This window comes from Thermomyces lanuginosus, assembly GCF_041956635.1.
Source record: "Thermomyces lanuginosus strain ATCC 200065 unplaced genomic scaffold VTN49scaffold_31, whole genome shotgun sequence".
In the NCBI taxonomy this organism is placed as follows: Eukaryota; Fungi; Ascomycota; class Eurotiomycetes; order Eurotiales; family Trichocomaceae; genus Thermomyces; species Thermomyces lanuginosus.
The window spans coordinates 1,053,686-1,081,411 of NW_027192365.1; the positions used below are offsets into that span (position 1 = coordinate 1,053,686).

The window sequence follows — 27,726 nt, forward strand, 5'->3', positions numbered from 1 at the left end:
CGATGACCGAAAACCGAGAGCTAGATCGGATCTCACCGAAGACCCATCGAATACACTTGATTACCAATTCCGTTGTTACGGGATTACCGGTGGTTTTCTGTCTTGCGGGGATGCTCGGGATGGGCGAGGCGGCGAGGCCTAGGTTCTAAGGCAATGAGGCAAGAAATTCAGGAACGCATTCGATTTTCGATACGTATTCCATGACTTCGTGCGTCAGCCGCATGCAGAATAACCTAATTAGTGGAGATTTCAGGAACGACAGAACCTAACCTACACATGCAGCCACGCAGCCAATCGTGATAATCTAGCTATGGTTACCAATCGATCGGGGTGGAGTAGTGAGACAAGATAGATACTTAGCATAGTACGACCTCGCGGCTGGCGGTCGAATGGCGATGCTCGATTCCGATGGATGAAGCGCAAAATGCGCGACATCTCTCTTATCAGGCCCGCTGAATGCAGGATGCAGGATGTGGGCAACTTGACGGAGTGGAGGATCTCAAACTTTAAATTCGATCCAGCGCCCAGGCCGCCACCGGCGATGGGGATTGTGAACATGGAAATTGTTCCTGCCACTCGACATGACTGGAAATTGCGTCATTGTTATTGACGACGAGCACTCCTTGCTTCATCCGAGAAATTGAGAGAATCAAAGGTGCGATGCGAAATTCACGAGTTGATTGAAGTGCTGGTTGAAACCTGGAGCATCTCGGAGCAGTGCACTCGTTTAGTCGAGGCAAACTAGCCTGATGGAGTTAGACCAAGTTATTGAAACACAAATACTGGGGTTATGGAGTTATCTTGGCAAGGTTCGATATTGCTGACTAATCTGGATAACTCGCTTCCCGCGATATCGATCATATCATGCAGCAGTGCAAGCTCGGCTGAACAAACTTCCGAGCTCGGACCTTGTCCCAGGTTCACGGATTCTGCATCACCCTGAATAGCCAGGTCATCAGCTTCGGGCCCATTGTTCATCAGAATTTCATCAAAAAGGAGTGCATCAGGCAGATTGTAGGGTCAACCAGCCAACGTTGGAGTATTGATTCCTTGCATCGACCAGGATCATCCATCATGTAGTGGCGGAATACACAACAATAGTCGATGACAGCTTCGGAAACCAGGGACAAAACCTGAAAAAAGAGAACCCGCTTCGCACGGCCCCAACTCCCCAAGGCGTGCAAGCACCACCGTCAGAAAAGCAAAATCACTGGCCTGGAGAGTTCCTTGTTCCTGACTAACTCCAGCCGGGCCGACTGGGGGACCCAGTCACCACGAGTAGCGGCGTCATGACATTGGCTTTTTGGCTGGGCACGCCTCCGCAGCGTCTCCCCCGATCGTTCCTAGCGTGCATTTTAGTAGACGTTTTGGGGCCTAGGCAAATGCAGGCGTGCAGGGGCACACTCTCCACTGCAAATTAACCATCGAATCTAAAGCCGATTGGTGGTGGAACGCCCCTAAAACCAAAAGCATCCCCCTGAAGGCTCCATTAGCCTATGCTATGCCCTAATCAAGTCTTGACTTTAGCTCCGCCGTCTCTCCCTCTCCTCCTCTTCCCCTTTTCTCTCGTTCCCTGCGTTCGCCTGCCTCTCGTTGTCCTCGCTCGCTCTCTTCGAACCTCCTCTCCTTTCTTTACACCCCCCACGGTGTCCTGGGCGACGTCGCGACCTCATAGAGGCTTCATTCCCGCCCAAGCTCATCCAGGAGATGTGTATCGTGTCGCGCTGGAAGTGATTTGCCTGGGCTCCTGGCACCCTCTCGTCTCTTCCGAGAAGAGGAATTTGTCTCCTCGTCCTGGTATCGTTCTTTCGTTACCGACTTTGTGGCCATTGTGCCACTGTGTCTTCTGAATAACGCCCACAGCTGGCGTGTGCAACCGGATTGCAGCATTGTTGTAGCCATTGCCTGGCGGATCCATTGCCTTTCTTTCGATTTGACGTCGTCGTCGTCCTCGTTGTCCTCGGGGCCAACCCGCAACACTTGAACCTTCGCTGGCATCACATGCAGAAATGGCTCCCTCTTTGAGAGATCACTCGTCCTTTGTCCGGCCGTCGACCCGGGACCGGCCGGTGACGCGTGACCAGGGGGATAACTCGCTTGTTATCCCCAGTCGGACGTCGTCATTGCATTCCCGCATCACTCAACCCATCCCATCGACGCTGAATTTGAAGCAGACTCAGCGAACACCAAAGACCCTCACCCATGCGTACATGGTTTGCGGCGTTGGCCGGGAGCCATCACAATGGGTGAAGGCCCCCCCGCCCCCTCAGGGCAAAATCCAGCACATGAAGGGCGCCATTCCCCAGTTTTGGTTGCCCGAAATCCTAGGGAGTAGTCCTCGCCTTGAACAGGACAATGAGATTGCACGAGAACTGCATGCCGCAATGCGGGTAAGTAGATTCAGAGCCAACGACTTCTCGTCGTCTTCTAATGTCTTGTGTTCCTTCTCTAGGCTTGCTTCCCACATGATGTGGAAATCTGCACCGGCAAGACGCAGCCTCACTGCACCCACCACTCTTTTGTCCTTCAGCAGGACTCCTCGCATACTCTCTATGGTATTGCTCTTCGAGTCTGGTCTCGAGCCGATGAGAAGCGAGCCGAGACCATTCGCGATCTGCGTCGCAAGACCGAGCCCGACTTCTTCGACAACCCGGATGAGACCTACTGGATCCCCTACTGTCTGAGTTTCCTGTCGCGCTACCCGCTCTATGATCTGCTGGGCGACTACCTCCGGGGGATGTGGATTCACTGGAACAAGGCCACGAATCTCTTCCATGCGGAGGAAGTCTCTCGCATCCTGAGCTTCCCCGCGCCGCGGCTGAATGATCTGGTTCGTATCGACATGAAGGACTATGCCCTCTGCTACCAATTCCCGTCCTCGCCCACCGGTTTCCAAAACTTCGCCATGTGGCCGCTGTTCCACTGCCTGTCCATCCCCAACATCGTCGGCGTCATCGAAGCGGCTGTGTCGCCAACTCGCCGGATTATCTTCGTCAGTCACTACCCTGCGATGCTCACCATCGCCGCCGAAACCATCCGCTTCTGTGTTCGCGTGTACGAATGGAGTGGCTTGTACGTGCCGGTTGTGCATGCTCGTCATGCCAAGGAGCTGGTCGAGGAGCCTGGTCCGTACATTCTGGGTATCACGGCGGAATGCCGGTCTTTGTTCACGGCGCCGCCCGACGCCCTCGTTGTCGACCTGGACCGCAACTTTGTCTTGACCTCCCAGCCTCCCAATGTTTTGACATCTAAGCAGCGCACCAAGTTCATCACCCGGTTGACCCAAGCCCTGAATGGTGAAGTGACCCCGTCTGGTGTCCCCCAGCATCTGCGGTCCGCATATGCAGGCGGCAAGTTGGTCCCGGCGGGTCAGATCATTGTCATGAAGGGCGAGGTGGAATGCATCGAGGATCCCGCCTGGTGGAACCAAGATGCCGTGATGAGCGTTATGGATCACGTCTGCGAGAAGCTTGGTCGGAACACTGGCGTCAAGGCATTGTTTGGCGGTTCGGTCAAGAAGCCTCTCATGACCAAGGTCTCCATGCGGCACTTGAACGAAATCATTCGAGAGCGCAACCAGTACTCTCGCGACGCGATGGAGGCATGGCAGGACTTCATCAACCTCAAGGGTCGTATGGACACCGAGATTTCGAAAGTCACCAAGCGGAACAACTTCTTGGTCGAGGAACTGGAGACCTGGAAGCAGCAGTTCCTCAAATTCCAGGCCTTTGCGGAGCAGCTCACCAAGGAGACGTCCGAGCTTAAGGTCAAGATCGAGAACCACAAGCGCGAGAACCGCCGCCTTACTGCGCTCATTGATCAGCAGAAGGACGACCTCGCCCGGCTTACAATGCGTCTGTCGGGTACCGAGAAGCAGCGCGACGACGCTTTGGAGGCTCTGGTTCTCCAGCAAGAAATTGCAGAGGAGCTGGAGCGCGAACGGAAGCGCAACCAGAAGGAGATCCAGTCTCTGCAACACGCTACCGCGACACTTACTCGCCAGCGTGACGAGGCTCAGCGGATCGTTGTGCACTTGCGCAGCCTGATCGAAGGCCAGACGCATCACATGGAGCACATCATCCGGAACCTGGCCACGCCGAGCGACCTTAGTGACTACATGGAGCAATACGAGGAGAACCAAGACGAGTCGTCGGAGTCGGGCCGCCGTTCCGCCACAGGAAGCCCACGGCCCTTCCGTCGACTTTCTCGTCAGTCATCTCGTACTCGCATGTTCGGCGTTCGAAGCGGCAGCAGCCTCGGCGACCACAATGATGCGGATGAGAAGCAGCAACGACGTCTATCCCAGCTCAGCATGCCGGATGTCGCAGATCGATATCTCAAGGATAAGACCGATTCCATTGCGGCTATCATCCGCAACATCAGCGAGCAGTGCGCTGCTGCCGTGGAGGGTCTTCATCTCGCCCAGAGTGCGGAGGAAGAGGACCCGGATGCCACTCGTGCTGAGGGCAGCACCCTTGCTCCGTCGGAGGATGGACGCGAGACGTCGCGCGATGACACCAGCGAGACCGGGGAGACCAACCGGTCCAGCATCCCTCCGACCCCCGATCTCGTTCACAACCGTTCGAGCACTTCCATGTCGATGATGAGCAACTCGACCATCACCATCAACGAGCGGTCTAGCCAGCAGTACTCGCCGGGCGACATCCCGACCAAGATTGTCGAGGATGATGATGAGCATGCCCACGAGGAAGATCAGCAGACGCAGGCTCAGACCGTGTCGAAGCAGCCGAGCCAGGAGATCGTGGCGCCCACCGCTGCTCGGATCGTTTCCTAGTCGCGAGCGGGCAGCAGCCTAAGGCAATGCGAGGTCTGACGAGTTGTGCAATGCGGCCAAAAATACAGAAACCCGGAAGCGACAATTCCGGGGGTTGTGTGTGAAGGTGAATCTGCTATTCTGTTTTGGTTCTTATCGGCGCTATCCTGTGGTATATATACAGTGTTTTATTCCCCCTTTGCCACTTTGTTTGGTTTATTCACCCGACTCTATCGAGTCGCTGCCCGTTCTACATGTACCGGTGCTTTTGGTTGGAATCGCTCCTTTGAATGATTCTCTTTGTGTTTATTTCGATCGATGGCTCTTGGATAGTCAATTTGACTTTTTTGGCTACCCGCCCGGAGTATATCCCAGTAAATCCGATGTTCGACTTGAAATTCGTAGCCTGCAGTGTAGAGAATATCATTGGCTGGGAAGTGATCTTTGCCAGGAGGCCCGTGACCATGGTTGAAACCTCCTCGGGCACATGTACCTCAACTATACGTCCTGCGAAGGACATGAAATCGCTGTCACATCAACACCATAGTCAGGCCCTCCTAGAGCCAACAAATTAGGGCTCAAGCTCTGAGCCCTGCATGCATGCATGCATGACATAAGCAAGCGGGGAAAAGCCTCGGCTTAACACCGACTGCAGATGCAGCTCTAACGCGGCACGCTGTCCGAATTGTAGTATCTCCCCTAGTGTATTTACATGGAAGCTGTTCCTGATCTCATCCATGGGTTCTAATTCTCTTCTATACATTCGCTCTGGACAGCACTATTGATAAAAGATTGCCAATCATGACATCCGCGGCCAAACGCCGTCTCCAAGCCCTGAGCCAACAGTTGGTCGAGGGTATCCCTGATGCTGGCACATTTGAGGATATTCCTCGGATTCGACAGGTTGCCTCGGACTCTGTAGGACCGTATGTTGTTTGCCGCAAACACAGCTGCATATGGCTGTGAGTCGTTGCTGATCGGAGAATTAGGAGAGTCAAGGATAAGGTTGTGATTGTTACTGGTGTGTTCGAGATACATTCTACAGTTACAGTTACTTTACTCTCACGCTTGAAGCTCATTCTAACATGTTACAAAACAGGAGCAAACTCGCCAATTGGCATCGGACGGGCCAGTGCCCATCAGTTTGCCCGCAATGGCGCCAAGGCTGTCTACCTCTGCGACGCGGACGGGTCTCATCTGGAGACTCACAAGAGGGAGATGGAGTCGCTTTATCCGGGTGTTGATGTGCACATTCGCCAATTCGATGCCAGTGACGAGTCATCCGTCAAGGGCGTCGTGGACGATGCCATCAGCCGGTACGGTCGGCTGGATATTATGTTCGCCAATGCCGGCATCATTGGCCATCCGACCATCTTCACGGAAATTGACTCGGACGGGTTCATGAACACAATGAAGATCAATACGTTGAGGTAGGATTGATTACCTCTTCGCCTTTCCCGTGTCGGGACAGAAATGGCTCATCTTGATAGCGTATTCCTCGCCGTCAAGTATGCAGCTCCCGCCATGCAAATCACGTCTCCCTCGAAACCGTATCCCTCCGGCTCCATTATTTGCACCGCCTCGGTAGCCGGCCTCCGCTCCAATGCCGGCTCAACCGACTACTCCGCCTCTAAAGCCGCAATCATCAGCATCGCACAGACCGCTTGTTTCCAGCTGACCGGTACCGGTGTCCGGGTGAACGCAGTGTGTCCCGGCGTCATCGAAACGGGAATGACAAAAGTTATGTATGATAATGCGCGCGCTCGTGGGACGGAGAAGAAGATTGGGCAATTGAATCCACTTCGTCGAGGCGCGGTGGCGGATGAAGTTGCTCGTGTGGTTCTGTTCCTGGGAAGCGACGAGAGCAGTTACATCAACGGCCAAGCCGTACCTGTCTGTGGAGGGCTCAGTGCTGGACATCCATTTGTCCCTGGCAAATTGGCATGACTCATGGGAATATCCTATTGTCAGGAGGGTTGGTTCCTGATACATGGCACCGAAAATTTTTGTCTGATATTCGTTTCATTCGAGTGGCCTCACTGTAGCCTAGGATAAACTCTCCGGTCAAGAATCCGTTCGAAGAGAACAGAATCGAATCACGTCATTTTTTTCTCCGTCGATCCCAGTGACGTTGACATTTTCCATAATATTCTCCTAATGATATGTAGTTATTATAAAAATATTATTAATTCGCGAAGAGCGCAGTATCCGCGATATTCAAGTTTCAACCCGACTCGGAGCCCGAAGGATCGTCTGCCTCGATATTCATAAAAAATAGTCTCGGCCGGTCCATCCGGGCTTATCAATCCAAATGGTTCTCACGTGACCCGCATGCACGTCATGATGATTGGTGGAGGCCTGCATCAAGCAAATCCAAGCCTTGATCGTCACCGTTCAGTTGGGCCAACGCATCATAGCCCGTAGTCATCTTCCCCCCCCTCTCAACAGGAAATTAAGAAAAGAACAAAACAAGCGTCATCATTTGCCGATCCCATCCATGCCTTCTCATCCTGTGATGCCATGCTCCCCGCGTTCATCATGATCCACCTTGCTGCATCACGTGCTGCACATTCCGTCATCTCCTAGGCCCGCTTCCGTCTGGCCGCTGCGTGTCGCGTCTCTAATAATAATCTTGTATTATATGGAGTACACCGAGTACTATTGAACTCCCGAGCCCTTAATGCGGTCCTTATCCCCTTCCTCTTCCTTCAGCTGTGTGCGCCATACGAATCATGGCGGACGCCGCACGGGCAGCAGCGTCGCAACGCCGTTCCTCGTCGCAAACGTCATCTTCCTCGCGCAAAAGCCAGACAATTAGATCCGCGCGATCGAAACCGCACAAACATCACTCCACGTCATCCTCCAATACGACCACGACAGCTGCCACCACGGCCACTGAGGATCTGACCTCGTTTCCGTCGCTGTCTCCCGACGCATCCCCGGAAGGGTTCCGCGGTCAGCCCGCTTTGAACAATGCGCTCAGTCAGGCCTTGTTGGCCGAGGGTAGCAATGAGAGCGACAGCGCGCGGGAGATTCGGCGCAGTCGTCAAGAAACTCTGGATAAGCTGACCTCGAACTTGTCCCTGAATTCCGGTCGAGCAGCTTTGTTCGACGACACGGTCTCGGCCGCTGATGTTCCCGGCGCATTGCATCTGGCAGATGATGCGCATATTCAGCGCCTGATTGAGCGCAACGGAGCGGTCAAATTGATCAGACAATTCGCGCGCGATCTCGCGCTGCGGGATGCCGAAATCTCGAAATTGCGTCGGCGAGCCGATGCTCGGGAGCGTGAGCTCAAGCGGATGTTACGCGAGGTGTCCGTTTCCAGCCAGGACATTGAGCGTCGGTTGCAGGAACTCGAATACGGTTCGAGATCAGGCTCGTATGAGGGCGAAAATGATAGTCCGCGCACGTCTTCGAGCATCAATGGACTTATGGGCCAAGCAATGCTGGATCCGGTGGGGAAATCTGAACTGGCGGATTTCCCATCATCCAGCTTCCCAGCTCAGAACGAGACGGACGCAAAGTCTGGAGCCTCAAGCAATGGCTCGGGTTCGGGGAACAAACGAACGTCCCGCTCGTGGCAAGACTACTTCTTTGGGAGCAACAATACCAGCCGCAAGACCAGTCGGGCTAGCAGCGTCATTGGTGATGTCGAGTCACCTGGCGACGAGCCTGGGACGGACAATCAACGCCGGAAACCCCTTGATGGTGAGGTGTTCCAACCACCTCAGAGAACAGACTTTCCCGTTGAGTTCTCTCGCCGGAAAGATGGTGCAGATGATGCAAGTATTCATTCACGCAAATCGTCAAGTTCTATCGCATCATGGACCGTAAGGCTATTTGCCGGCAACGGGCAGGCGAGAAATTCTGTTGCTGCGAACAGCAAGCAGAACTCCGGTCCGACGTCATCTGCCATGCAAGACAAAACCAGGAAAGACACTGGCACGTTGACGCCGTCGTCATCCAGGGGTGGCTTGTCTGCAGTAGCTGCGTTGAAACGCATCAATAGTTCCACAGGCGTCGTCACCCTCCCGGACAGGTCATCCGCTTCCAGCGGCGCCAGGCAGCGCCGTGTCCCAACCGTCTCTCATGGATCAAATTCGGACCGAACTCCGGAGAGTGTTGCTACAAATCTCGGTCCCGTTGAGATGGATGCGATTCTCCCTATGGAATCGCGGCCGCCCACTCTTACTCATATCTACGATGACGACAAGTCGGATGAACTGCTGACTGATCGGTTCGGATTCATTTATGATCAGCGTCGGAGAACGAGGCAGAAGGAACCCTTTCTGTTGAAAAAGAAAGCCAACAGATCAAGCATGGCAGAAACTATCAGCAGCTACCGCAGCGAGGAGTTTCTAGACGACGAAGGCGGCATGGAGGACCGCAATTTTGACGGTCCCTCCACGACTCGGTCAGCAACGCCCGCGTCTTTTGAGGACGCTGAACCCGACGCTCCACCTCCAAAGCGCTGGCAGGATTACCTGCGCATCGCAACCAATCCGACTGAGCTGCTGTCGCACACACCCTCTGCGGCGCCTATCGTCAGAATAACAACGGCGGATGAAGATGCAAAGAAGATGAACTCCATTGCCGTTGATAAGTCTGGAGGACCTTGTGTCAGTTCCAATTCCCAGCCAACATCATCGACATCTGCCGTCATCGCAGACTCTCCAGAATTTGCCGGGTCGAGTAATCAGGCCCGGAATACGAGTTCCGGATCTGCGTCCAACGATCAGGAGCCGGTCAGAATGCTTCTAGAGCAACTTACCGAACTACATGACAACCTTCAGCGTGAACGAACAAAGAGGTGGAATGAATTCCTACGCAAAGTTCGCGCCGAACGACGGCGAGAAGGCGAAGCGGCTGCGGCCATGGATCCTGAACGTGCTAACCTATCACTTGCCATGCCGGAGGTGTCACTCGCCGACGGCGAAGTGGTTGGCATCGCAGGATTGGGCAACAAAGGCAAGGTTGGTCGGAACAAGTGGCGCGAGTTCCGGTCTCTGGTCCTAGGAGGTATTCCAGTAGCTCATCGTGCCAAAATCTGGGCGGAGTGTACTGGTGCCTCGGCAATGCGCATACCCGGTTACTATGAAGAATTGGTGAACGGGGTTGGCGCGGCCGATGTCGACCAGGAGATTGTTGCCCAGATTGACATGGATATCCATCGCACGTTGACAGATAACGTGTTTTTCCGAAAGGGGCCTGGGGTTGCCAAGCTGAGGGAAGTTCTACTGGCCTATTCACGCCGCAATCCCGAGGTCGGATATTGCCAGGGCATGAATCTGATTGCCGCCTCGCTGTTATTGATCATGCCAACTGCGGAAGATGCATTCTGGCTCCTGGCTTCGATGATCGAGAATATTCTCCCTCAGCATTACTATGATCATGGACTGCTGGCTTCTCGAGCTGATCAACATGTTCTCCGGCAGTATATCAGGGAGATCCTCCCCAGGCTCTCGGCGCACCTGGACGACCTGGGTGTTGAGCTGGAGGCATTGACCTTTCAATGGTTCCTGTCTGTTTTCACCGATTGCCTTTCGGCCGAGGCCTTGTATCGGGTTTGGGACGTGGTTCTTTGCCTCAACGCTACTAGCACGCCGCAAAGAGGGACTCCAGCTACCGCCAGGGATGGAACCAGAAACGGTAACTCGAGCAAGCAAGACGATGGCACGACGTTATCGAGCGGTTCCGGAAGCACATTTCTTTTCCAAGTGGCGCTTGCTTTGCTCAAACTCAACGAGCCGCAGTTGCTCGCTTGCTCGACGTCGGCAGCGGTTTACACTTACGTCAATCATCAAATGACAAACCACGCCATCAGCATTGACGGTCTCATTCAGGCAAGCGAGGCGCTGAGAAACGTTGTGCGCAGAGAGGACATTGTCGCGCGCCGCGCAGAGACCATTCGTTGGATGCAGAACGGTCATACAAGGCCCAACAGTCAGGACGTCGCGTCTTCAAATCAATCCTGACCGAGTTTCGCTCCCTCTCTTTTCCTTCCCTTGTTACGATTGAACGCCGTTCTTTTTGTATTTGGAGTCATTACAGAGATACCCACTCCTTTTGATAGACTTTTCTGTTTTCCTGGGGCATCATGTTGGCGGACTGTTTGCGTCGTCAAGATTGTGTTTAGCATTTTGGTGTAGGTTAGTAGCTCTGTAAAAATGATTAAATCTTTTTGATCGAGTCTCGACGAAATTGTCTCTTCGTAGCACCAATTGCTGCTACCCGAAACAGTTGGGAGCTCCCCTGGCGATGCCTTCTCATGGTCAACTGGCCAAATTCATGCGCAACTGAATGTCCTCCCGATCGGGAAAAGTAGGATTGGATCATGTGATTGACCAGCTCGGTCGAGCACCGACGTCACCGCGTGAGATGTCTTCTTGTGAAAAGGCTCCTTCAGAGTCGATTTCAGGTTCCAAATCAATCATATCATATTTCAAAGAGAACCTTTGTCAGGAATTCATCATTTGACTTGGCCATGGCGTCTTCATCAAGGCCCCCGAGTTCTCTACTCTAGTAAGTACATCCACGATCCGGCTGCACTGGGCGAACAAAAGAGAGTATCACGATGCTAACGATGAGAAAAGCTCCTGTATCGCCCATGGGACCACCATTCTCGCCGAACACTCGGCCCCGGGGGCTTCTATGACCTCTGCCTCCTCCCTCGCCTCCATCATCCTCCCCAAGATCTCGCACGACCGACCACAGAAACTCACCTACACGCACGATCGGCTCTTCGTGCACTACATTGCCGACTCCCCATCCACGGCTGGTGCCGAAAATGAGACACCTTCGCAAGAGCCCTCGTCGCACAGCTCGTTGAGCTACCTCGTGGTGGCGACAACGGAGCAAGGTCGCCGCATCCCCTTCGCGTTTCTGTTGGAGATCAAGCGGAGGTTTCTTGCGGCGTATCCGCCGTCGACGACGGATTATGCGAGTTTGCCCGCGTATGGATGCGCGGCGTTTAACTCGGAGCTACGGGGACTGCTGCAGAGTTACAATACCGCACCGCCGTCGGATTCGTTGGCGTCGGCGAGGCGGGAGATTGATAGTGTGAGGGATATCATGACGGAGAATATTGAGAGGGTGTTGGAGCGTGGGGAGCGGATCGATCTGTTGGTTGATAAGACGGATCGGTTGGGTGGTAGTGCGCATGATTTCCGGATGAGGTCGCGCGGGCTCCGGAGGAAGATGTGGTGGAAGAATGTCAAGGTGATGGTGCTGCTAGTGATTGTGATTATTTTCTTGGTATATCTCTTCGTTGGGATGGGATGTGGGCTACCGGGTTGGGACAGATGTGTCGGTTCGAGCAGCTAAGGGCTGGGCCTTTTTTTTCATTTTTGCATTGTGATATCCCCGTAGTAGTGTGTTTTGGTCCTCATGTCATATTATTCTCGGCTGGACGCTCATATTTGATTTGGGACGTCTTAAAGAAAATGCCAAATCTTGAGTGGTTTAATTCATGTCTAAAGTATACCTCCTACATGCAAGTGCCTACGAATGATTGCTTGTATCTCACCATCAAACCCTAACCCTCCGCAACTGACCAGGGCCAGCTTCGGGCAGAGTCTGCGGATGAGACACGGGAGAAGAGGGCAGAGCTAAGTGAGCCCTTCTTCCGCCGATAGGTTCGATATCCACCAGACGTATACCTCGAGAACCATGGACCGCAACAACTTTTTCTTGAGAAAAAGTCATTGCTGGTGTAACGAGGAGATAAACTGGTGGCGTTTTTTTTTTGTTTGACTCTGGAAAGGAGAGGGGAGATGGGTATTTTCTGGCCTCCGCTGCGTTGCTGCTACTGGAGCGCGTTATCAAAAGACTTCTCTTGGTTAGACTTAATTGTCTTTTTGGATTCTGTCTGGGATTCAGGTGTAGGCTAGCATATATGCCCCTCTTTTCCCCGGACCTCTGACCCAAAGCCCAAAAGAAGTGTTTGATGGGCGGGCCCCATTGGCAATGCAGCAAAGAGTCATGCCAGGTTTTTCCCTTGTGGCCCTGAGAGGCCAAAGGACACCCATCTCCAAGCACCCCCTCTCCCTGTCCAGCTCGTTGAACGAGTAGAGAACGCAATCAACAGGAAGGAAAAATCATTCCATTCGCGCACCCGTTTCGAGGAAGAACGAACCCGTCATCACATGTCACATTTTTTGTAAATTGAAGCAGCATTCGCTATTAACGGGACAGAGGGAAAGAAAAAGGAAAGAAAACTGTCTATGCCGACGACTTCCTCTCTTCCCGCCTCTTCTTGATGCGCTCCAGCAGATTCTCCCGATCCTTGTCCAGCTTCAGCTTCGTGATGACAACCTTGGACGGGTGGATGCCAATGGGCACGCTCTGGCCATTCGACTTCTCCCGGACAAGGCGCTCAATGTGCACGACCCACTTCAGACGGTAGACGCTCGTGACCTTGCCCTCACGGCCCTTGTTCGAACCCCGGACGACCGTCACCTCGTCATCCTTGCGGATGGGGATAGAGCGAACCTGTTGTGGTAGGAAACGTGTTAGACTCTGTGTTTCGCAGTATCGTAACTCGCAACATTGGTTGTTGTTCGATTGGGGGAAAGCAGGGTAGACTGCTCAAGGAATCGGTTTCAAGGGCCGGCTTCTTCGTACATTGTACTTCTCACGAAGCTCCTTGCTCAGAGGAGCGCTCATGATCACACGTCGCACGCTCGAGGGGGCATTGAAGTGCGCCTTGCGCGACTTTCGTCGCGAGGAAGACACGGCTATTGTAGAGTTATCCGTCAGTAAAATCGTTTTGAGACATGAATGCGAAATGCAGTTGTCTAGCCCAAATGCCACCTCTTCATTCACCCAACTTTTCTCCAACACAGAGACTGGGGAATTGGCGGGATCAACATACTGGCATGAGTTTTGGCCATTGTTGCAGAGCTCGTGTCGTCGTCCTGACGGGCTCCAGGGAAGGGTCGTTGTTGTGTGGTCTTCGCTCAAAAGACTTGAATTTGTTAAGCCGAAAATGTGCGTGGTTAGTTCCGACTGTGCGTCACATGACCTGCCGCTTAGCTTAGGGCCGCAGTGCCGCTTTTGACTGGCGAGAAGCAGCCCCATAGAATTAGCCTTGTTTGGTTAGCTTGCAAAGTCGGCCAAACACGAAAATTTGAAAACTACTCGCGGTTTGCACGTTGCGATTAAGCTTTCAGCCAATGAATGTTGGTGTGAGCTGTCGACTAGTTATCGTCCTCAATGCTTGTTGCGACGACGAAACCACAAGATCGCAACTCGATAGACGGGCCGTGTCGCCATTGCATGACTCAGTCAGTACGGAGCACGGACAAGTACTCTCGAAGTTCTTCTTCAGATTGCCTACTGCGTACTGGTAGTCCACAAAATCACCGGGCCATTTTAGGGTCAGGAAAATCCTACATGGGCAGACGATAATATCTATCCATGCACGACTCAGTTTGAATGCGCCAGCTTGATCCCTCAGCCGTTCGCGACGCGAACAACGTCGCTTGGCCAATCACGACAGACACAGTCGAAGAATAGGACGTTGCTAGTTTAAAGAGCTTGTTGACGAAGAACTGAATGGACCTGGTTTCCTAATGTACTATGCATCCTTCCCCTAATCTCGGGTCCTGAAAACGTCAACAGCGCACAACATCGTCAGCGCCTGGGAATTCTCTGTTTTCAAATATTATGGCGCAATCACCGTCGCGCAAAAAGGCGCTCCGCTCTACAATCCCGGAATCCAGCTCTCCGCGTTTGAACGTCTCACCGTCTGCTTCGGAGCCTCCAAATGCGACTCAACCAGGCAATGCTGCCTTAAAAAGTCCGTATTTGCGGCCTCTCTCTTCTAATAACTCTTCGAACAGTTCGTCGCAGAATCACCAGGGTGACTTGACGTCGGATAGAAGCCCCAGTCGACAGCCGGCTCTAACGCAACATTTATATTCCCCTGTGCGCGCAGGAAGTATCAGTGGCCAGCCATGGTCAACTCAAATCACATCAACAGGTGGTCTTTCAGTCCCGGCCGGTGTTCCCTTGACCTCAGCGGCTGCGTCATCTACTGATCGTCCTGACCGATCTTCGTTATCAATTCAGAAGACCTTACACTCCTCAGCTTCGGCTCATACTGGGCCAGCTGCACCTGTCACGGCTGCTGTAGTTAATCCGGTGGTGGTAGAGCGCTCGGCTGCAGCGCCATCATTAAATAATGCCGAATCAGCCACCACCATTAGCCCTGAACGGGCGCCAAGTATACAAATGCCGCCCGTCCTTCCCGAGCGGCAGGCCCTCCGTCCACCACCAGATCCAGACAATGGATCTAAGAGGCAATTCCTACCCTCTGAAACCCGGAACTCAATACAGTCAAGGAGCGATGAAGATAACATGATGGCTCGTCCACCAAAACAAGCCCGGTTAGAACATTCCACAGGACAAACTCCGACTCGTCATTCCCCTGAGCTACCTATTCCGGAGAACTCAACCACGATATATGGACCACCATTGTCAAGGCCACCTGCACGTCTTGGACCTGGCCAGCATACCACAGAGGCCCCGCTTAATCATCACCCGATGGGACTACGAGAAACCTTCTCAGCTGCCCATACTCAGACTGGCCGGGAAACGTTCCGACGGGATCTGGTTGACTCGGAAGGACCGCCTGCACCACGACTCGAAGATATCAAAATCGATCTTTCTCCGATTATCAAACCACGTCGCCTCGACAGAGACGATGGGATATCAAGAGAATCTGTGCAAGAAACACCGATGAACGCGCTTGACGCGGCTGCACCCATGTCACCGTTGGCCAATCACTTTTCTGATCGCCATCAATCCAGACCAGCAACCCCAGTTGACTACGTTGCATCGGCCCGGACGGAGACCTCGGTGGCGACACCTAGAGCCCATCTCTCTCCTCATTCCGGAAACAGAAGTTCCGTACATTCCACACCCTCAATCGGGTCGCAAAAAGCAGGCGAAGATATCTTGCCTCACAAATCGTCCTCGCCGGTTCCGGAATTTCCGATCTATGTATGCGAGTGGGAAGGCTGCCAGGCTGAGCTCCACGATGCACATACGCTTCGTCGCCACGTACGAAAGCGTCATCTCAAGAATCAGACGTCATGCCTATGGGCCGACTGTCCCCGATCGATGAAGCGATTTCAACCCGAGGAATTGCGCGAACATATGCAAACAGAGCATATCCACCCCCTAGCCGTGAAGTATGGGAATAGCCGAGCGTTTCCAGGAAATGGTAAGGCGGATTTGTGTTCCTAGACTGAACCATCACTTACGAGTCGTTTGTCTTTCGATTAGGTGGCGGATTGGCGCCATACCTTCGCGACGAGGACGGTGCCATCATCACACCAGACGTCGCTACCGCGCGCGAGTACGATACGATTGTTTTGCCGGCCGTCCAGGACGCCGTCGAAGGGTATTATGAGTTGCATGGACATTATTCATACCTGGAGCGGGCACAGCAAGTGTTCGAAGCGGTGCAGCGACAGCGTAAGAAGATTGGTTTTGGCCTTGAGCGGGAAGGGTGCATCTTTGCGACGCCCGAACGCAATCGCGTTCTGGATTATCAGGAAGATGTCTTTGAGGTTGTGCCATGTCCAATTGAAGACTGACTGTATCATAACGTTCTCCGGGGTTGGTTATGGGATACATCACGTATATTGGCCCGGAGTGTATGGGCGTTTGCAATTAATTAAAAACATGTGGATACTGCCCACCTTGATCCAACCGGGTAGGAGTCTAGATTTGGACTGAATCCATGATCGGCTCAACGGAGCTGAATGATGACCTGATCATTCAATTGCAACGGATAAAATGACACGGATGCCATTTTGACCAGATTTGGAAGAAAGCGTTTGAAACAATCTATATCCATAACATACTTCTCAACCTGCAGCATCATGACGACGGTCGACTGCCCCCTGAGCTCGCAGTCACGATCGAATCTGCCCCTGATGTTGATTTCGTCGTCTTCGAATCTGGCGAAGTCACGGATGCTTTCGCTTTCGCTTTCTCGGAAGGAGACTCGTCATCATCTTGCGCGTTCACTTCTAGGAAATGGTAAAGGATGATCAGGAGCATGGCGCAGGAGCCGAGGAAGACGGCAAGAACAAAGAGATAGTTGTCGGAAATCATGGTGACGGGGACGCTGTTCTGAGCGTCTGGACCGTGATGATTGCCTTGAGGACTAGGGCTGGCTCCCTGGTCAATTTGCGGGCACTGGAGAGAGAAATTAGCGCCTGAACCCAACAAGTGAAACCTGCGATTTCAACGCATACCTCGGGAAGAACAGAATCGCAATTGCAAAGCCAGGCAGGAGCTTCGTCGGCGACGAGGTAGCTTGGAGATGCCAGCAAGGGCAATTGCAGGTGTTGTGATGACTAAGCTTTGTGCCAAGCTTGCCCGACGCATGCGCTAGTCCCCAACAGGATTAACACGAGGCCTGAGATTCTGACGGCCAGAGGCAAACCTGGCACGGCGGCAGGACGGCAAGACGGAAAGGAAGACTTTTGCCAAAGGGAGTGTGCGCACTGAGCACTGTGCCACGGTCCCACTCCTCCTCGCTGTCTACGAGTAGAAATGCATTTCAGCAGCCGTCCGGTTCGAAATCCGCCGACTCTCGACACGAGTCCACTTTATCTAGGTTATCCAGATGGTAGCTGTCCTTGCCCCGTACTCCTTTTCCCCGTCCCATGCTGGTCCAATATTGTGCTGAGTGATGCATCGAACCCTCGAAGCACACGGCCACTGTATGGAAAACCCCCAGACAGTGCTGGCTATCAACGTAGCAGCAAACTCAGATCACAATCATGCTCCTCGGCAAACCATTGTCACGTTCAGCGAGCCTCGCAATTCGAGTTGCAACGGTCTCGTATCACGCAAAATGAGCACTGTGCGCCTCTGCTCCCAATGGCATGGCGATGGAAAGGACAAATGGACAGTCCTGGCCAAGCCAAGCAGATTAAACAGCATGCATCGCTAGTAGTTTTGCAACGGCCCAGTCATCTGGGAGGACGGCCTTGCCTCCCTTCCTCCATGGATGACTGCCAAGGGCGGCCATACTCCGTACAATGGGGATAATCTTAACCGCGGTTGAAACGATTAAGATTGATCAACTGATCAATTTTTTAACCCTCCAACAATTAAACCAGTCGCGCGATCTAACGATCCCCCTCCCCAGCACGCGAGATATACCTTGATGGTGCCAAAAAAAACACTCAAGAGCACGTTAAGTTCCTAACGGCGCCTGTCCCACGTTGCACAGCCAACATTCAACGTCCCAGCGGGACCCAGGGACCAAAAGTAACTTATTACCAGATTGGATGCGTGGCCCCTGCAGAAATAACGGTCGGGAGTCCTGGGGCCCATCTCCAAAGTCCAGAGAAGTCGACTTCTCCAAGTCCGTACAAAGTCCCGGTCCAGTAGTTAGTCACGTAAGGCGGGCTGCCTTAGCCTAGAACCGGGCCAGTCCATGTCGCTTGATTTCATTCATTGATTTCATTCATGGCCATTCAATTCATCGCTTCACTTGGTGGAAAAAAAAAAAAAAAAGAAGCCCCTCTTCAACGTGCGGCACTTTTCCCTTTTATTCTTCCCCAGTGAACGTTCTGTCAATCTATTTTTTTAATTTATTGTTCGGCTCAACTGGCTTTTCTGCTCCTTTCCTCTCCAGGAGTCCGGATCCTCGGGACGTTTGGTCCCGCCCGCGCGTTAAACGTTTGTCAACCTTAGGCTTGCGCCGTTCTTCGCCTGTCCCAAGCGGGGAACTCGGGCCTTCCACTCGGGAGGGCGGATTTGCGACCACTGGATCAAGCCGTTGCTTAGGCCGTGCATTAGCCAGTAAGTCAAGACTCCTGAGGAAAATGAAGAGAGACAAAAAGTTAATCGTGCCTCCATGCGATGGCGAGGCCCATACGTGACAGGTCGGTTTTTTGAACCCAGCAAGCTGATTCGATTTGCATACTATTGCAGGAGTCTTTCAACATAATAAAAAAAAAATATCTTTTAGTCCTTGCTTCTGTTCCTCTATTTCTTCCTCTCATTCTCTCTTCTCGTCAAGCAGGAAGCTGTTCTTTGTATCCCCCACTTCCCACCGCAATCATGAACAACGAGTCCTCCGTGAACGAGCAATCCGCGCCCTCCTACACCCCTAATAAACCATCACTACTCGCCTGTCTCAGTTGTCGGCAAAAACATCTAAGATGCGATAGCCGCCGTCCAACGTGCGGTCGATGTGAGTCGACCGGCACGCATTGCGAATTCACCCCATCTCGGCGTGGCTACAAGGGCCATTCCAAGAAGCGCCGCGTAGAAGGAGAGTCTCCAGAGCGGAACATCGCAACAACAGAAGCAGATGCCGGCAAAGTCAATTTCATGCCGGGTTGGCAAATGGCACCACCCATCCCTGGATCGGCGCCTGCTTCCACTGCCTCATTCTATCCTCAGACAGTCCTCAATGCCACCTTAGCACCTCCCCAGCAAATGACCTTTATGCCCTCACAACCGGCATCGGAGACAGCAACTACAACAGCAATTGCTCCTGCTGCTGCCGCACCGAATAATGCCATGATCTCGCTGGAGTCAAAATCATCTTTGGCCAATGATAGCTATTTGGTCAACGTCTATTACTCGGACTTCCATCCGGCACATCCCATCCTTCCACCTCCTCGGTTCTTCGATCGCTACGTGCCGTTCTATCTGGTACAGGTGATGAAGTTCATCGGCGCGCACTTCTCGCCCTCGGCATCCCCAGACACCTACCGCGGAACGGTCGTCTCTGATGTTCAAGCACAACCGCCAAGTCCGGAAAAGGTGCAGGCACTGCTGCTGCTGACCATCGTACTTCACTCCCGCAATGAGCGCAACGAAGCCGGTCAACTGTTGGCCCAGGCAATGGACATGGCCTACGAGTTGGGCATGCATCGGCGCTCATTCGCCGACACGCACGGAGAGGGCGACCCCATCCGGAAGGAAAGCCTCCGACGAACGTGGTGGGAACTCTTCGTCATCGAAGGCATGCTGACGGCCTTGGGAATTCGAAAATCATTTACTGCGAATGCCACTGATCTCGAAGTGCCGCTACCGTGTGAAGAGCGCCTTTACCAGGACGGACTGTGTCCTTTAGTGTCACCCACAGTGGCGCAATTCGATGATCGGATCTTCGCTGACGAAGATATCGATTTCTCATCCTATGCCTACCGTATCGAGGCAGTTCGGATTCTCGGCCGGGTCGTAGAGCTGTCGCATCAGGTCCAGAATCAACAAGATCAGGTAGAGGCCATTGACGCAAGGATATCAAGCTTTTTCCATCACCTGCCTGAGTCCAAAACGGAGCTGATGCGCGCCGACAACACCGTTGATGAGGTGATGTTCCAAGCGATGATGGTTGTCAACGGCGCGTCAATTTACCTCCATTTCCCACGTTCCGACCTGCTATCATCCCCAGCGGTTGCCGCCGAGGTTATCTGCGGGCATCCCGGGCTGTGTATGATGCCGGCATTCTCACACCACTCGCACGCAATGAGAGCCGTCAAAGCCGCCAGCGAGATCTCGAGTCTGGCCGCCATGCGCACCCCGGTGACGAAGCACACGCCATTTTTCATCTGCGCGCTGGTACTGAGTTCGATCGTCCAGCTTGCAGCATGCTCGGTGAAAGCCCGTCAGATGCCGGATCCCAAGCGGGACCGATTAACGCTGACCGTGGGCGTGTTCAAGTCAATGGGGCGAACTTGGGCCATTTCGCAGTCCGTCATGCGGCAAATCAAAGCGGTGGCGCGTGACGTGCTTGAGATTGGCGTGCGGCCAACGGTGGATGAGAATAACATCAACATCGACTTTACCTCGCTTCTGCAAAACGACCAGCTCTGGCTGCCGGAGCAGTCGGTCAGTTCGTGAGCAGCGCAATTCGACTGTGTGTCTCAAATAAAGGAGGGTTTGCCGGCTAGAAACGGCGATACTGGAATTTGGGAATGATGTTGAATCACGTGAGCTCTCCGCGGATAAGTTATCGGAAGGTGTTCCGGACGAGAACACGGCGTAGGTTAAACCGTCATAGATTTCCTTATCTGCCCCCCTTTTTTTCTATCACATTCCCCCGCAGAAAAGGGGACAGATATAAGAGCCAGACCACAAAACTGTCATTCATTTATTTTGCCACTGCGAAAAGCTCTCGACCTGAACCAAGGGCACCTCTTCTTTTCCCTATCTCCATCTGTGTCATAGCCAGCGGCAACGAGCAATACCACAGCTACCTAATCCACGCTCCACGCAGAATTTAATTTACGTCATTCCCCCCCGGAGACTAGACCAGAACTCCATGTGCCGGAAATCCACGTGCTCGAATTGCCGTAAGTTCTTTTTCTGTTATTCCCCTTGTCCTGGATCGCAGATCCTATCCCTTTCTTTTTTTTCCCTTTTTGCTGTTAGGGGCATGGTTTCTAAAGCATGTGGTTCGATACAATAGACAAAACTACCTGGTGGGGTTGTGGCCTTCACATCCCCATGGTCATGGAATCCGTCCCGGAATCCGAATGGTGCACCTGCACACCTCGAGTTGAGCGTGATGGGAAAGAATATCCTCCCAGGGGGTCATCAGCGAATTGAGATGTGATTGGATGCGCTGCTGTGAGATTATGGAGGGTCGGATTCGAAGTTTTGGATTGTCGTTGGCATGGTCTGAAATGGCGTGCGCGTTTATTGATTTGAGGGAGGACGTTTGATTTGACTGGCACTAATAAGCAGCGTTTTGTGATAAGAATTTAGCCTGCTGCACTTGTACAGGATCATGACTGAAAACGATACGAGCTTGTATTGCACTCCATCAGAAGTGCTGCAGTGAATATACTAATCGGACCTTGCCATGGGCCATCGACTCGGTTCTAACACCTCGCCAAAATGCAACTTCCAACGGAGGTGTGTCCTTTTAGGCCTAGCCTTATATCACCACGGTTGAGATCCTTAAGACACTGAGCAGCAGTTCCGACTCTCGTAGGAGGTCGAATACTTACCATAACCTCACAGTATTTCCATTGGTCTTGACTTGAACTTTGGCCACAGTTTGAATGCCACCGATACCGGCCATGCGGATTCGAAATGCGGCGCAAATTGAGCCCAAGCCACCTGCGCAACCGCCGCGACGCCGTAATCTAGGGCGCAGGGCAATGTATGTCATGTGAGCCAAGTTGGTCATGTGGTCTGCCCAGACCAGATTCATGTCTGCCAATGGGGTGCGGCGAATTTGAAATCGGACTTTCTTAGTACAGTAACTGAGGCTCTGGCCAGTTAAGGTCTTAAGAGTGTCCGAGCCCTCCAGACTGTAACTGGTACTGACACAATATTGTCATTTATACCATCGTTGATAATTGTATGAATAACTCCCATTGTGATACTCTCTTCACAGCCATTTGGTGACGAAAAGGCAGTGACATTGGCCCCTCATCGCCAGACGAAGACAAGTTCACGGCTACTGCGCCGACCTCAGAAGGTTCCGACAGCTCATATACAGCCAGTAACGTGTTGGAAAGTTTATAATCATTATCATCAAAGAGAACAAGAAAGCTTCTGGTGACTCCGGTTCACAGAAGAGTGCTCAGAGGGTATCTGATAGTAACCAGAAATGGAAATGAATACATGTACACCAAGCCTTAATCGATATTGAGCCCTCAACACTAACCCTAAAGAAGAGATTATCAAAACGTCGCATCGAGTGCATCGTTTATCGTTTACTCTATTGCTTCACTATTCACTGAATTCTAGCACCTATAAATGTTATAACATTTCTTTCTTCGCCATGGTGTCGATTCTTTCCTCGTCGTTTTTCCAAGGCTCTGCTCCGATGCAAATACTCCAAGCTCCTCCAACCGATTTCCATCCACCATGGATTCGGAGGCCGAGATTCGGCGTCTGAAGGAGCAGATAGAGCAGCTGCATCTCAGAGATGCACAACGGCAGCGCGAGATTGAACGTGAAAAAGAAGAGAAACTGCGCTTGAGAGAGGAGCAGCTACGCGAGAGAGAGGAACGGTTGCGTGAGATTGAACGTGAAAAAGAGGAGAAGCTGCACTTGAGAGAGGAGCTGCTGCGCGAGAGAGAGGAATGGCTGCGCCAGAGAGAAAAGTGGCTTGACAAGGAGAAACGCCATGCAGAGGCAAGGCTACTCGAGAGGGAAGAGCGCCTGCTCACAGAGGGCGAACCGCAACAGGAGACCTGGGATCGACAGCAGGAAAGCGAACAAGGTCGCGGAATCAGTTTACCAGAATATATAATATCTAATACCAACTTGCTTTACAGGAAAATGGAGGTCGAGACTGATAAGAACTTTGCGTCACAGGGAGGCTTGACTAAGCCGGATAAGAAGTGGTGTCCTACTCGCCTCCGACCTTGGTCCGATTTCCCTGACCTTCAGAAAGAGGATTTGAGAATGGTATTTTCTGCTTTTCCAGAAGATTGTCGAGTCTTTGGAAGTGTCGAAGACATTCGCTATATTGCAGACAATTACTTCAAACATCCAAAGATATCAAGTGAAGCGGGCCACAACCAGGCCATGCCCCTCCTCATTGAGCGGCCGGTTGAATTTATCATCGGCAAGTTGATGGAACGTGATCCGGATAACCGATTGAAACTTGAGCATGGCGTTGAGTTTCTTCCTGATTTGACGCCGCTGGGTGCCACCATTCAAAAAGAACAGAGCGCCCACCAATTGCGATCAGATCGGTTCTGCATACTCAAATACGAACCTGAAACAACGCCGAAAGGACGGGCAATTTTCGTTGTTGAGCATAAAGCGCCGCACAAACTCACAGTCCCTTACCTTCAGTCTGGACTTCGCAGACTTTGCGAAATGAATATATACGAAGACGTCGCAAAGCGAACTAAGGGGCTGAAGTCCAACGAAACAGATACTCTTGTCAAAGACTACGCCGACAAGCTGACTGCGTCTGTGATCACGCAGACATTCCATTGCATGATCGAATTTGGTCTGGAATATGGCTACCTTACAACAGGAGAGGCAATTGTCTTTCTCAAGATTGATTGGGAAGATCCGACTGTCCTCTACTATCATTTGGCAAACCCATTGGCTGAGATCGAGGCGCATAAAGACAATGCTGTTTACTGTACAGTCATCAGCCAAGTCCTTGCCTTTACCCTGCGAGCCATCCGGTCGCCGCAACATATGGCGGACGAGCGGCAGAGGGCACGGAAACTGCTCAAGCCATGGGCAGCGAATATCGACTTGATTCTGCGAACTATTCCATCGAGTGTGAGGAAATCGACACCCGCTGAGGCATGCGATCCTGAAGCATATGCTTCTGTTGATAGATCTCCCTTTTCCTCCCGGGAGACGACTAAGAAAGCGCGCAAGACGTGCCGTCCGGAAGAGCAACGGCTGAAGAACGAGTATCCTCCTTCAGACGAGTCTGACGACGAATCGCCAACCGGCGAGCCATCAGAAAAACCGTGCCCGTTGCCGCATGGAAAGGGAAAATCGGAGAAACAACAGGATAGTCTGGCCCCTCCTGCAGGTAACGAAGTGAATAGTCAGCATTGTACACAAAAGTGTCTCCTTGGACTGATAGACGGCGGCATGCTGGATCGCAATTGTCCAAACTACCCATTTCACGTACAAAAGGGAGAAACCAAGGATGGGCGCCATCCGATTGACCATGCAACCTGGCGTTGGCTTGTCGAGGAGCAGTTGGAAGAGACGAGAGGCAACTGCATCAAACCGATGGGACTAGAAGGGGCAAAGGGAGCTCTCTTCAAGATGACCTTGATGGAGTATGGGTACACGTTCGTTGGCAAGGGAACCATTAAGGAAAACATTCGCGATCTGCGACATGAGGTAAGAGTTTACAGGCGGCTCCGACCCCTTCAAGGCAGGTGCGTCCCCGTGTTTCTGGGCTTGGTCAATCTTGGGCGGCCGTACGACTACTTCCCCGGTGTGGAAATTGTGCACATGATGTTCCTCTCGTGGAGCGGCGAGAGGCTCCCCTCCAACGATAAATTTCCAAGGTTATGGGAGGAGAGTGTGCACAGTGAAGTCATGCAGTCGGTAGAAAAAGTGGAAGAGCTAGGCGTGATTCACAACGACTGGAGCGTCGCGAATCTTCTATGGTGTGAGGAGACTGGACAAGTGATGGTGATTGATTTTGATCAGGCCGAGCTAGTCAAGCCAAAGAGGCAGCCGTTGAAAGAGATATCTCCAAACAAACTACCACGGTCCAAAAAGCATTCCGCCAAGCATTCCGCCAAATCTGAAAAGCAGGTTGAGAAGAAAGACTCTCCTGGGAAGTTCGAACAAAGCGAGAAAAATCCTGTTGACCATCAAGTTACTGTTGTACCGAAAGCTTGAGTCGGTGACTACCTGAGGTTGGCCCGAGTTCCTGGGCTTCCATTTTCCAACGGTTGCTCCAGATCGCGATCCTGCTATCTTACCTTGGAGCATGGACTCTGACGCCAACCTCGGTATATCTGTCTCTTCGCGGTTGCATTTCTCGTAACCGATGTACGAGTGATGTTGTTGAGCCCTTCGTATCCCCTACCACATTGTTGTTTTCGTCTTGTTATCTCACTCATGCAAAGACTTCATCGCTGATCTGACAACAGCCATTGGGACCCTAGCATCACAATCATGATATTCGTGATGCATGCCAGTTCAGCAATTGGCCTTCTGCTCTCCACTCCTGTGTTTTGAGATGCAGAGTAGAGAAGACTCGAGAATGCAAGCACACATCCCTTCAGTAGTACAGTATTGATCAACGAGTCATCAAGTATGAACCATGAGGAGTAGAGCTTTAATGGCCCTGCTAGCGCGCAATTGGGCAACCAAGTGTCGTATCACCACCTCCGAAGTGTAGGTGAGAAAGATGATGGCCGTACCCGCGCTTGAAAGAAGAGCAGCTGCGCGAAAAGAAGAATAACCTGAGGAAAAGAACCTTTTACGGAGGGGATGTTACGCGAGAAAAAAAAAAATGAGTGGCTTGAGGAATGAAAGCTGCTAAGGGGAGGAGACGCTGTGCGCGAGAGGAATGCTTTGAAGAAGACGCGCCTCTGTGTGGAAGAGCTGTACGAGAAAAGAAGCGGCTGCGCATTGAGACGATTTAGGACAAGGACGAGAGATCGGCAACGAGAACGCAAGCAACGGGTGGCCACTTGTGAATTTCATGGAAGACAAACATGCGGCCACGGTGGAATGCGTTTCCGATCTCCGGTGCTAGCCGACGGTTTACAGGCTCGACCTCTCTGTGCACAACGATATTGTTCTCTTGGTGTGATGAGATAATTCTCTTTGACGACGGATCGCAAGGAAAGAGGCCGGTGAGAGACATCCGCTATCGCATCGTTTTCGTCATGATGGTTTTTTCCAAAGTTAGATTGCAGACCTGAAAACAGCCGTATGCGCTCTAGAATCGCAACAAGGATGTTCGTAAGATGCAGAGTAGCCCAGCGAACTGCTTATTTTCCATGCTTCTTGTCTTGAACGATGCCGGGTAGAGAATAACCGAGAATCAACCACGACCTTCAATTACGCAGGATCCAATAGGGCGTACGGCATGGGCCATGACATCTAGAGATCCGCAATGGCCTGGTTAACACGTGTGTTTGGGTATTGAGGTGCTGCATCTGCCACACCCAACGTGCACTCAAGAATGGAGGGGGATGGCCCATCCGGTGGGTAGTGCAATAAATAAGGATGCGCCTCCAACGGTTTTACGCAGCTATCCTCCTCTGCTTGTAGTGAGCTACTACTGATTCAGGCAATCAGTCAACGGTATAAAGAGATTCGATTACACTTTGCCACGTGAGGTTATTAACGTACCTAATTTACATCGCACAGGCTGAAATGGACATTTAATAGGCATGCAATAAAAAATAAGGGGAAAGAGAGAAGGAATGATGAAGACCCTGGACTAGGAATTTAAAAGTAATCAATGAATCATCAACAAACACACTAAGTAATTAAGATAGATAAGCTTTCAGCCGTAAACTCGACGACGTTTTAAATACGCACTCGCCACATCCGTAGGAACCATGTGCAGCTATCAATTCTCTGAACAGTCGCTAGGTATGATAGGGATAGTAGTCGAGGCAGATGATCTGCCCAAAGTGGCGGAGAGGCTCTGGCATATGGCAGACACTCCGTATTGCGAGCGAAAGACCGGGGAGTCCGCCGCTAAGGTTAAAACCCTAAAGCGCGTGGGTCGGCTCCGAAATGATCTACCGCCAAGAACCAGGGTTGGAATTTTGGCCGAAGAAGAACCGTTCACCGATCGATCCATGACCAACTCATTAACCTAGTAGGTATTCACCATCCCTGATCCCTGATCCCTGATCCCTCTCCTTTTTGCTCTCCTTGGACTCGAGAGTAGAACGGAGCCGCAATATCCGCCAATGCATGCTCATGCAGCTGCCCGAATCACCTGTTATTGCCAGCTCGGCGAATTTCTGTGCAGCCGTCAAGATGAAGTAACTAGCTGTTTGGCTCTTCCGATGGGGTGCCGACTAGAACAATATGCGGGAAACACTGCCGATGGTCAATAGTCTTCAAGCTTGTAACGGTAGCTCTTCGCTGATATGAACTGTCGTCGGAAATGCAACCCTCGTAGTTTAGAGGCATAATTTTGTTTGAGACCACCCACCACCACCAATTCTCTCCGCATGCTACTCTGTGCTACTTCTACGACTGTTGTTTGATCATAGATCCTGAAATGGACCAAAAGGACAGCTGGCAGTGAGGTCAGGGATGGGCCATCCGAGCGGTTCTGGGTTGAACTGTTGATCGCTCGGTAACTTTCGAAGGTGGATCGCGGGCGTCGAACTTTACGGATCACACTGCAGATATGAGCGAGTGGCAGCTGCTTGGCGATCCATGGGCCAATCCAGGCTTGCTTTGAGTTCTGGATCCATCTGTGCTTTGCTCCTGAAAATCGAGAGGTCCGGAGACGAAGCAACCTAACTCTG

At 52.2% G+C, this 27,726-nt stretch overlaps 13 protein-coding genes across 13 annotated transcripts; 7 read left to right on the forward strand and 6 right to left on the reverse strand.

Moving 5' to 3' along the window:
• Window positions 1–145: 145 nt before the first annotated feature.
• VTN49DRAFT_4428 (uncharacterized protein) lies at window positions 146–558 on the reverse strand (the record flags this gene model as incomplete). Its single annotated transcript, XM_069412373.1, has 3 exons — window positions 146–204; window positions 275–304; window positions 357–558. 3 exons carry the CDS (start codon window positions 556–558, stop codon window positions 146–148), a joined length of 291 nt encoding a protein of 96 aa, XP_069267623.1.
• A 1,138-nt stretch (window positions 559–1,696) lies between these two features.
• Window positions 1,697–1,918, reverse strand: VTN49DRAFT_4429 (uncharacterized protein; the record flags this gene model as incomplete). The annotated part of the gene is made up of 1 exon (XM_069412374.1): window positions 1,697–1,918. One exon carries the CDS (start codon window positions 1,916–1,918, stop codon window positions 1,697–1,699), a length of 222 nt encoding a protein of 73 aa, XP_069267624.1.
• A 91-nt stretch (window positions 1,919–2,009) lies between these two features.
• VTN49DRAFT_4430 (uncharacterized protein) lies at window positions 2,010–4,795 on the forward strand (the record flags this gene model as incomplete). The annotated part of the gene is made up of 2 exons (XM_069412376.1): window positions 2,010–2,390; window positions 2,453–4,795. The coding sequence occupies 2 exons, from the start codon at window positions 2,010–2,012 to the stop codon at window positions 4,793–4,795; spliced, it is 2,724 nt and encodes a 907-aa protein (XP_069267625.1).
• Window positions 4,796–5,575: 780 nt separating this feature from the next.
• On the forward strand, window positions 5,576–6,721 carry VTN49DRAFT_4431 (uncharacterized protein; the record flags this gene model as incomplete). The annotated part of the gene is made up of 4 exons (XM_069412377.1): window positions 5,576–5,700; window positions 5,764–5,795; window positions 5,874–6,204; window positions 6,265–6,721. 4 exons carry the CDS (start codon window positions 5,576–5,578, stop codon window positions 6,719–6,721), a joined length of 945 nt encoding a protein of 314 aa, XP_069267626.1.
• A 785-nt stretch (window positions 6,722–7,506) lies between these two features.
• Window positions 7,507–10,752, forward strand: VTN49DRAFT_4432 (uncharacterized protein; the record flags this gene model as incomplete). The annotated part of the gene is made up of 1 exon (XM_069412378.1): window positions 7,507–10,752. The coding sequence occupies one exon, from the start codon at window positions 7,507–7,509 to the stop codon at window positions 10,750–10,752; it is 3,246 nt and encodes a 1,081-aa protein (XP_069267627.1).
• A 509-nt stretch (window positions 10,753–11,261) lies between these two features.
• VTN49DRAFT_4433 (uncharacterized protein) lies at window positions 11,262–12,100 on the forward strand (the record flags this gene model as incomplete). Its single annotated transcript, XM_069412379.1, has 2 exons — window positions 11,262–11,299; window positions 11,371–12,100. 2 exons carry the CDS (start codon window positions 11,262–11,264, stop codon window positions 12,098–12,100), a joined length of 768 nt encoding a protein of 255 aa, XP_069267628.1.
• A 551-nt stretch (window positions 12,101–12,651) lies between these two features.
• Window positions 12,652–12,952, reverse strand: VTN49DRAFT_4434 (uncharacterized protein; the record flags this gene model as incomplete). The annotated part of the gene is made up of 2 exons (XM_069412380.1): window positions 12,652–12,823; window positions 12,891–12,952. The coding sequence occupies 2 exons, from the start codon at window positions 12,950–12,952 to the stop codon at window positions 12,652–12,654; spliced, it is 234 nt and encodes a 77-aa protein (XP_069267629.1).
• Window positions 12,953–12,997: 45 nt separating this feature from the next.
• On the reverse strand, window positions 12,998–13,668 carry VTN49DRAFT_4435 (60S ribosomal protein uL24; the record flags this gene model as incomplete). The annotated part of the gene is made up of 3 exons (XM_069412381.1): window positions 12,998–13,267; window positions 13,400–13,512; window positions 13,650–13,668. 3 exons carry the CDS (start codon window positions 13,666–13,668, stop codon window positions 12,998–13,000), a joined length of 402 nt encoding a protein of 133 aa, XP_069267630.1.
• Window positions 13,669–14,443: 775 nt separating this feature from the next.
• Window positions 14,444–16,380, forward strand: VTN49DRAFT_4436 (uncharacterized protein; the record flags this gene model as incomplete). Its single annotated transcript, XM_069412382.1, has 2 exons — window positions 14,444–16,004; window positions 16,067–16,380. The coding sequence occupies 2 exons, from the start codon at window positions 14,444–14,446 to the stop codon at window positions 16,378–16,380; spliced, it is 1,875 nt and encodes a 624-aa protein (XP_069267631.1).
• Window positions 16,381–16,666: 286 nt separating this feature from the next.
• VTN49DRAFT_4437 (uncharacterized protein) lies at window positions 16,667–17,462 on the reverse strand (the record flags this gene model as incomplete). Its single annotated transcript, XM_069412383.1, has 4 exons — window positions 16,667–16,987; window positions 17,047–17,148; window positions 17,238–17,335; window positions 17,393–17,462. 4 exons carry the CDS (start codon window positions 17,460–17,462, stop codon window positions 16,667–16,669), a joined length of 591 nt encoding a protein of 196 aa, XP_069267632.1.
• Window positions 17,463–18,868: 1,406 nt separating this feature from the next.
• Window positions 18,869–20,662, forward strand: VTN49DRAFT_4438 (uncharacterized protein; the record flags this gene model as incomplete). The annotated part of the gene is made up of 1 exon (XM_069412384.1): window positions 18,869–20,662. One exon carries the CDS (start codon window positions 18,869–18,871, stop codon window positions 20,660–20,662), a length of 1,794 nt encoding a protein of 597 aa, XP_069267633.1.
• A 798-nt stretch (window positions 20,663–21,460) lies between these two features.
• On the reverse strand, window positions 21,461–21,848 carry VTN49DRAFT_4439 (uncharacterized protein; the record flags this gene model as incomplete). The annotated part of the gene is made up of 2 exons (XM_069412385.1): window positions 21,461–21,596; window positions 21,775–21,848. The coding sequence occupies 2 exons, from the start codon at window positions 21,846–21,848 to the stop codon at window positions 21,461–21,463; spliced, it is 210 nt and encodes a 69-aa protein (XP_069267634.1).
• A 794-nt stretch (window positions 21,849–22,642) lies between these two features.
• On the forward strand, window positions 22,643–25,117 carry VTN49DRAFT_4440 (uncharacterized protein; the record flags this gene model as incomplete). The annotated part of the gene is made up of 1 exon (XM_069412387.1): window positions 22,643–25,117. The coding sequence occupies one exon, from the start codon at window positions 22,643–22,645 to the stop codon at window positions 25,115–25,117; it is 2,475 nt and encodes an 824-aa protein (XP_069267635.1).
• Window positions 25,118–27,726: the final 2,609 nt, after the last annotated feature.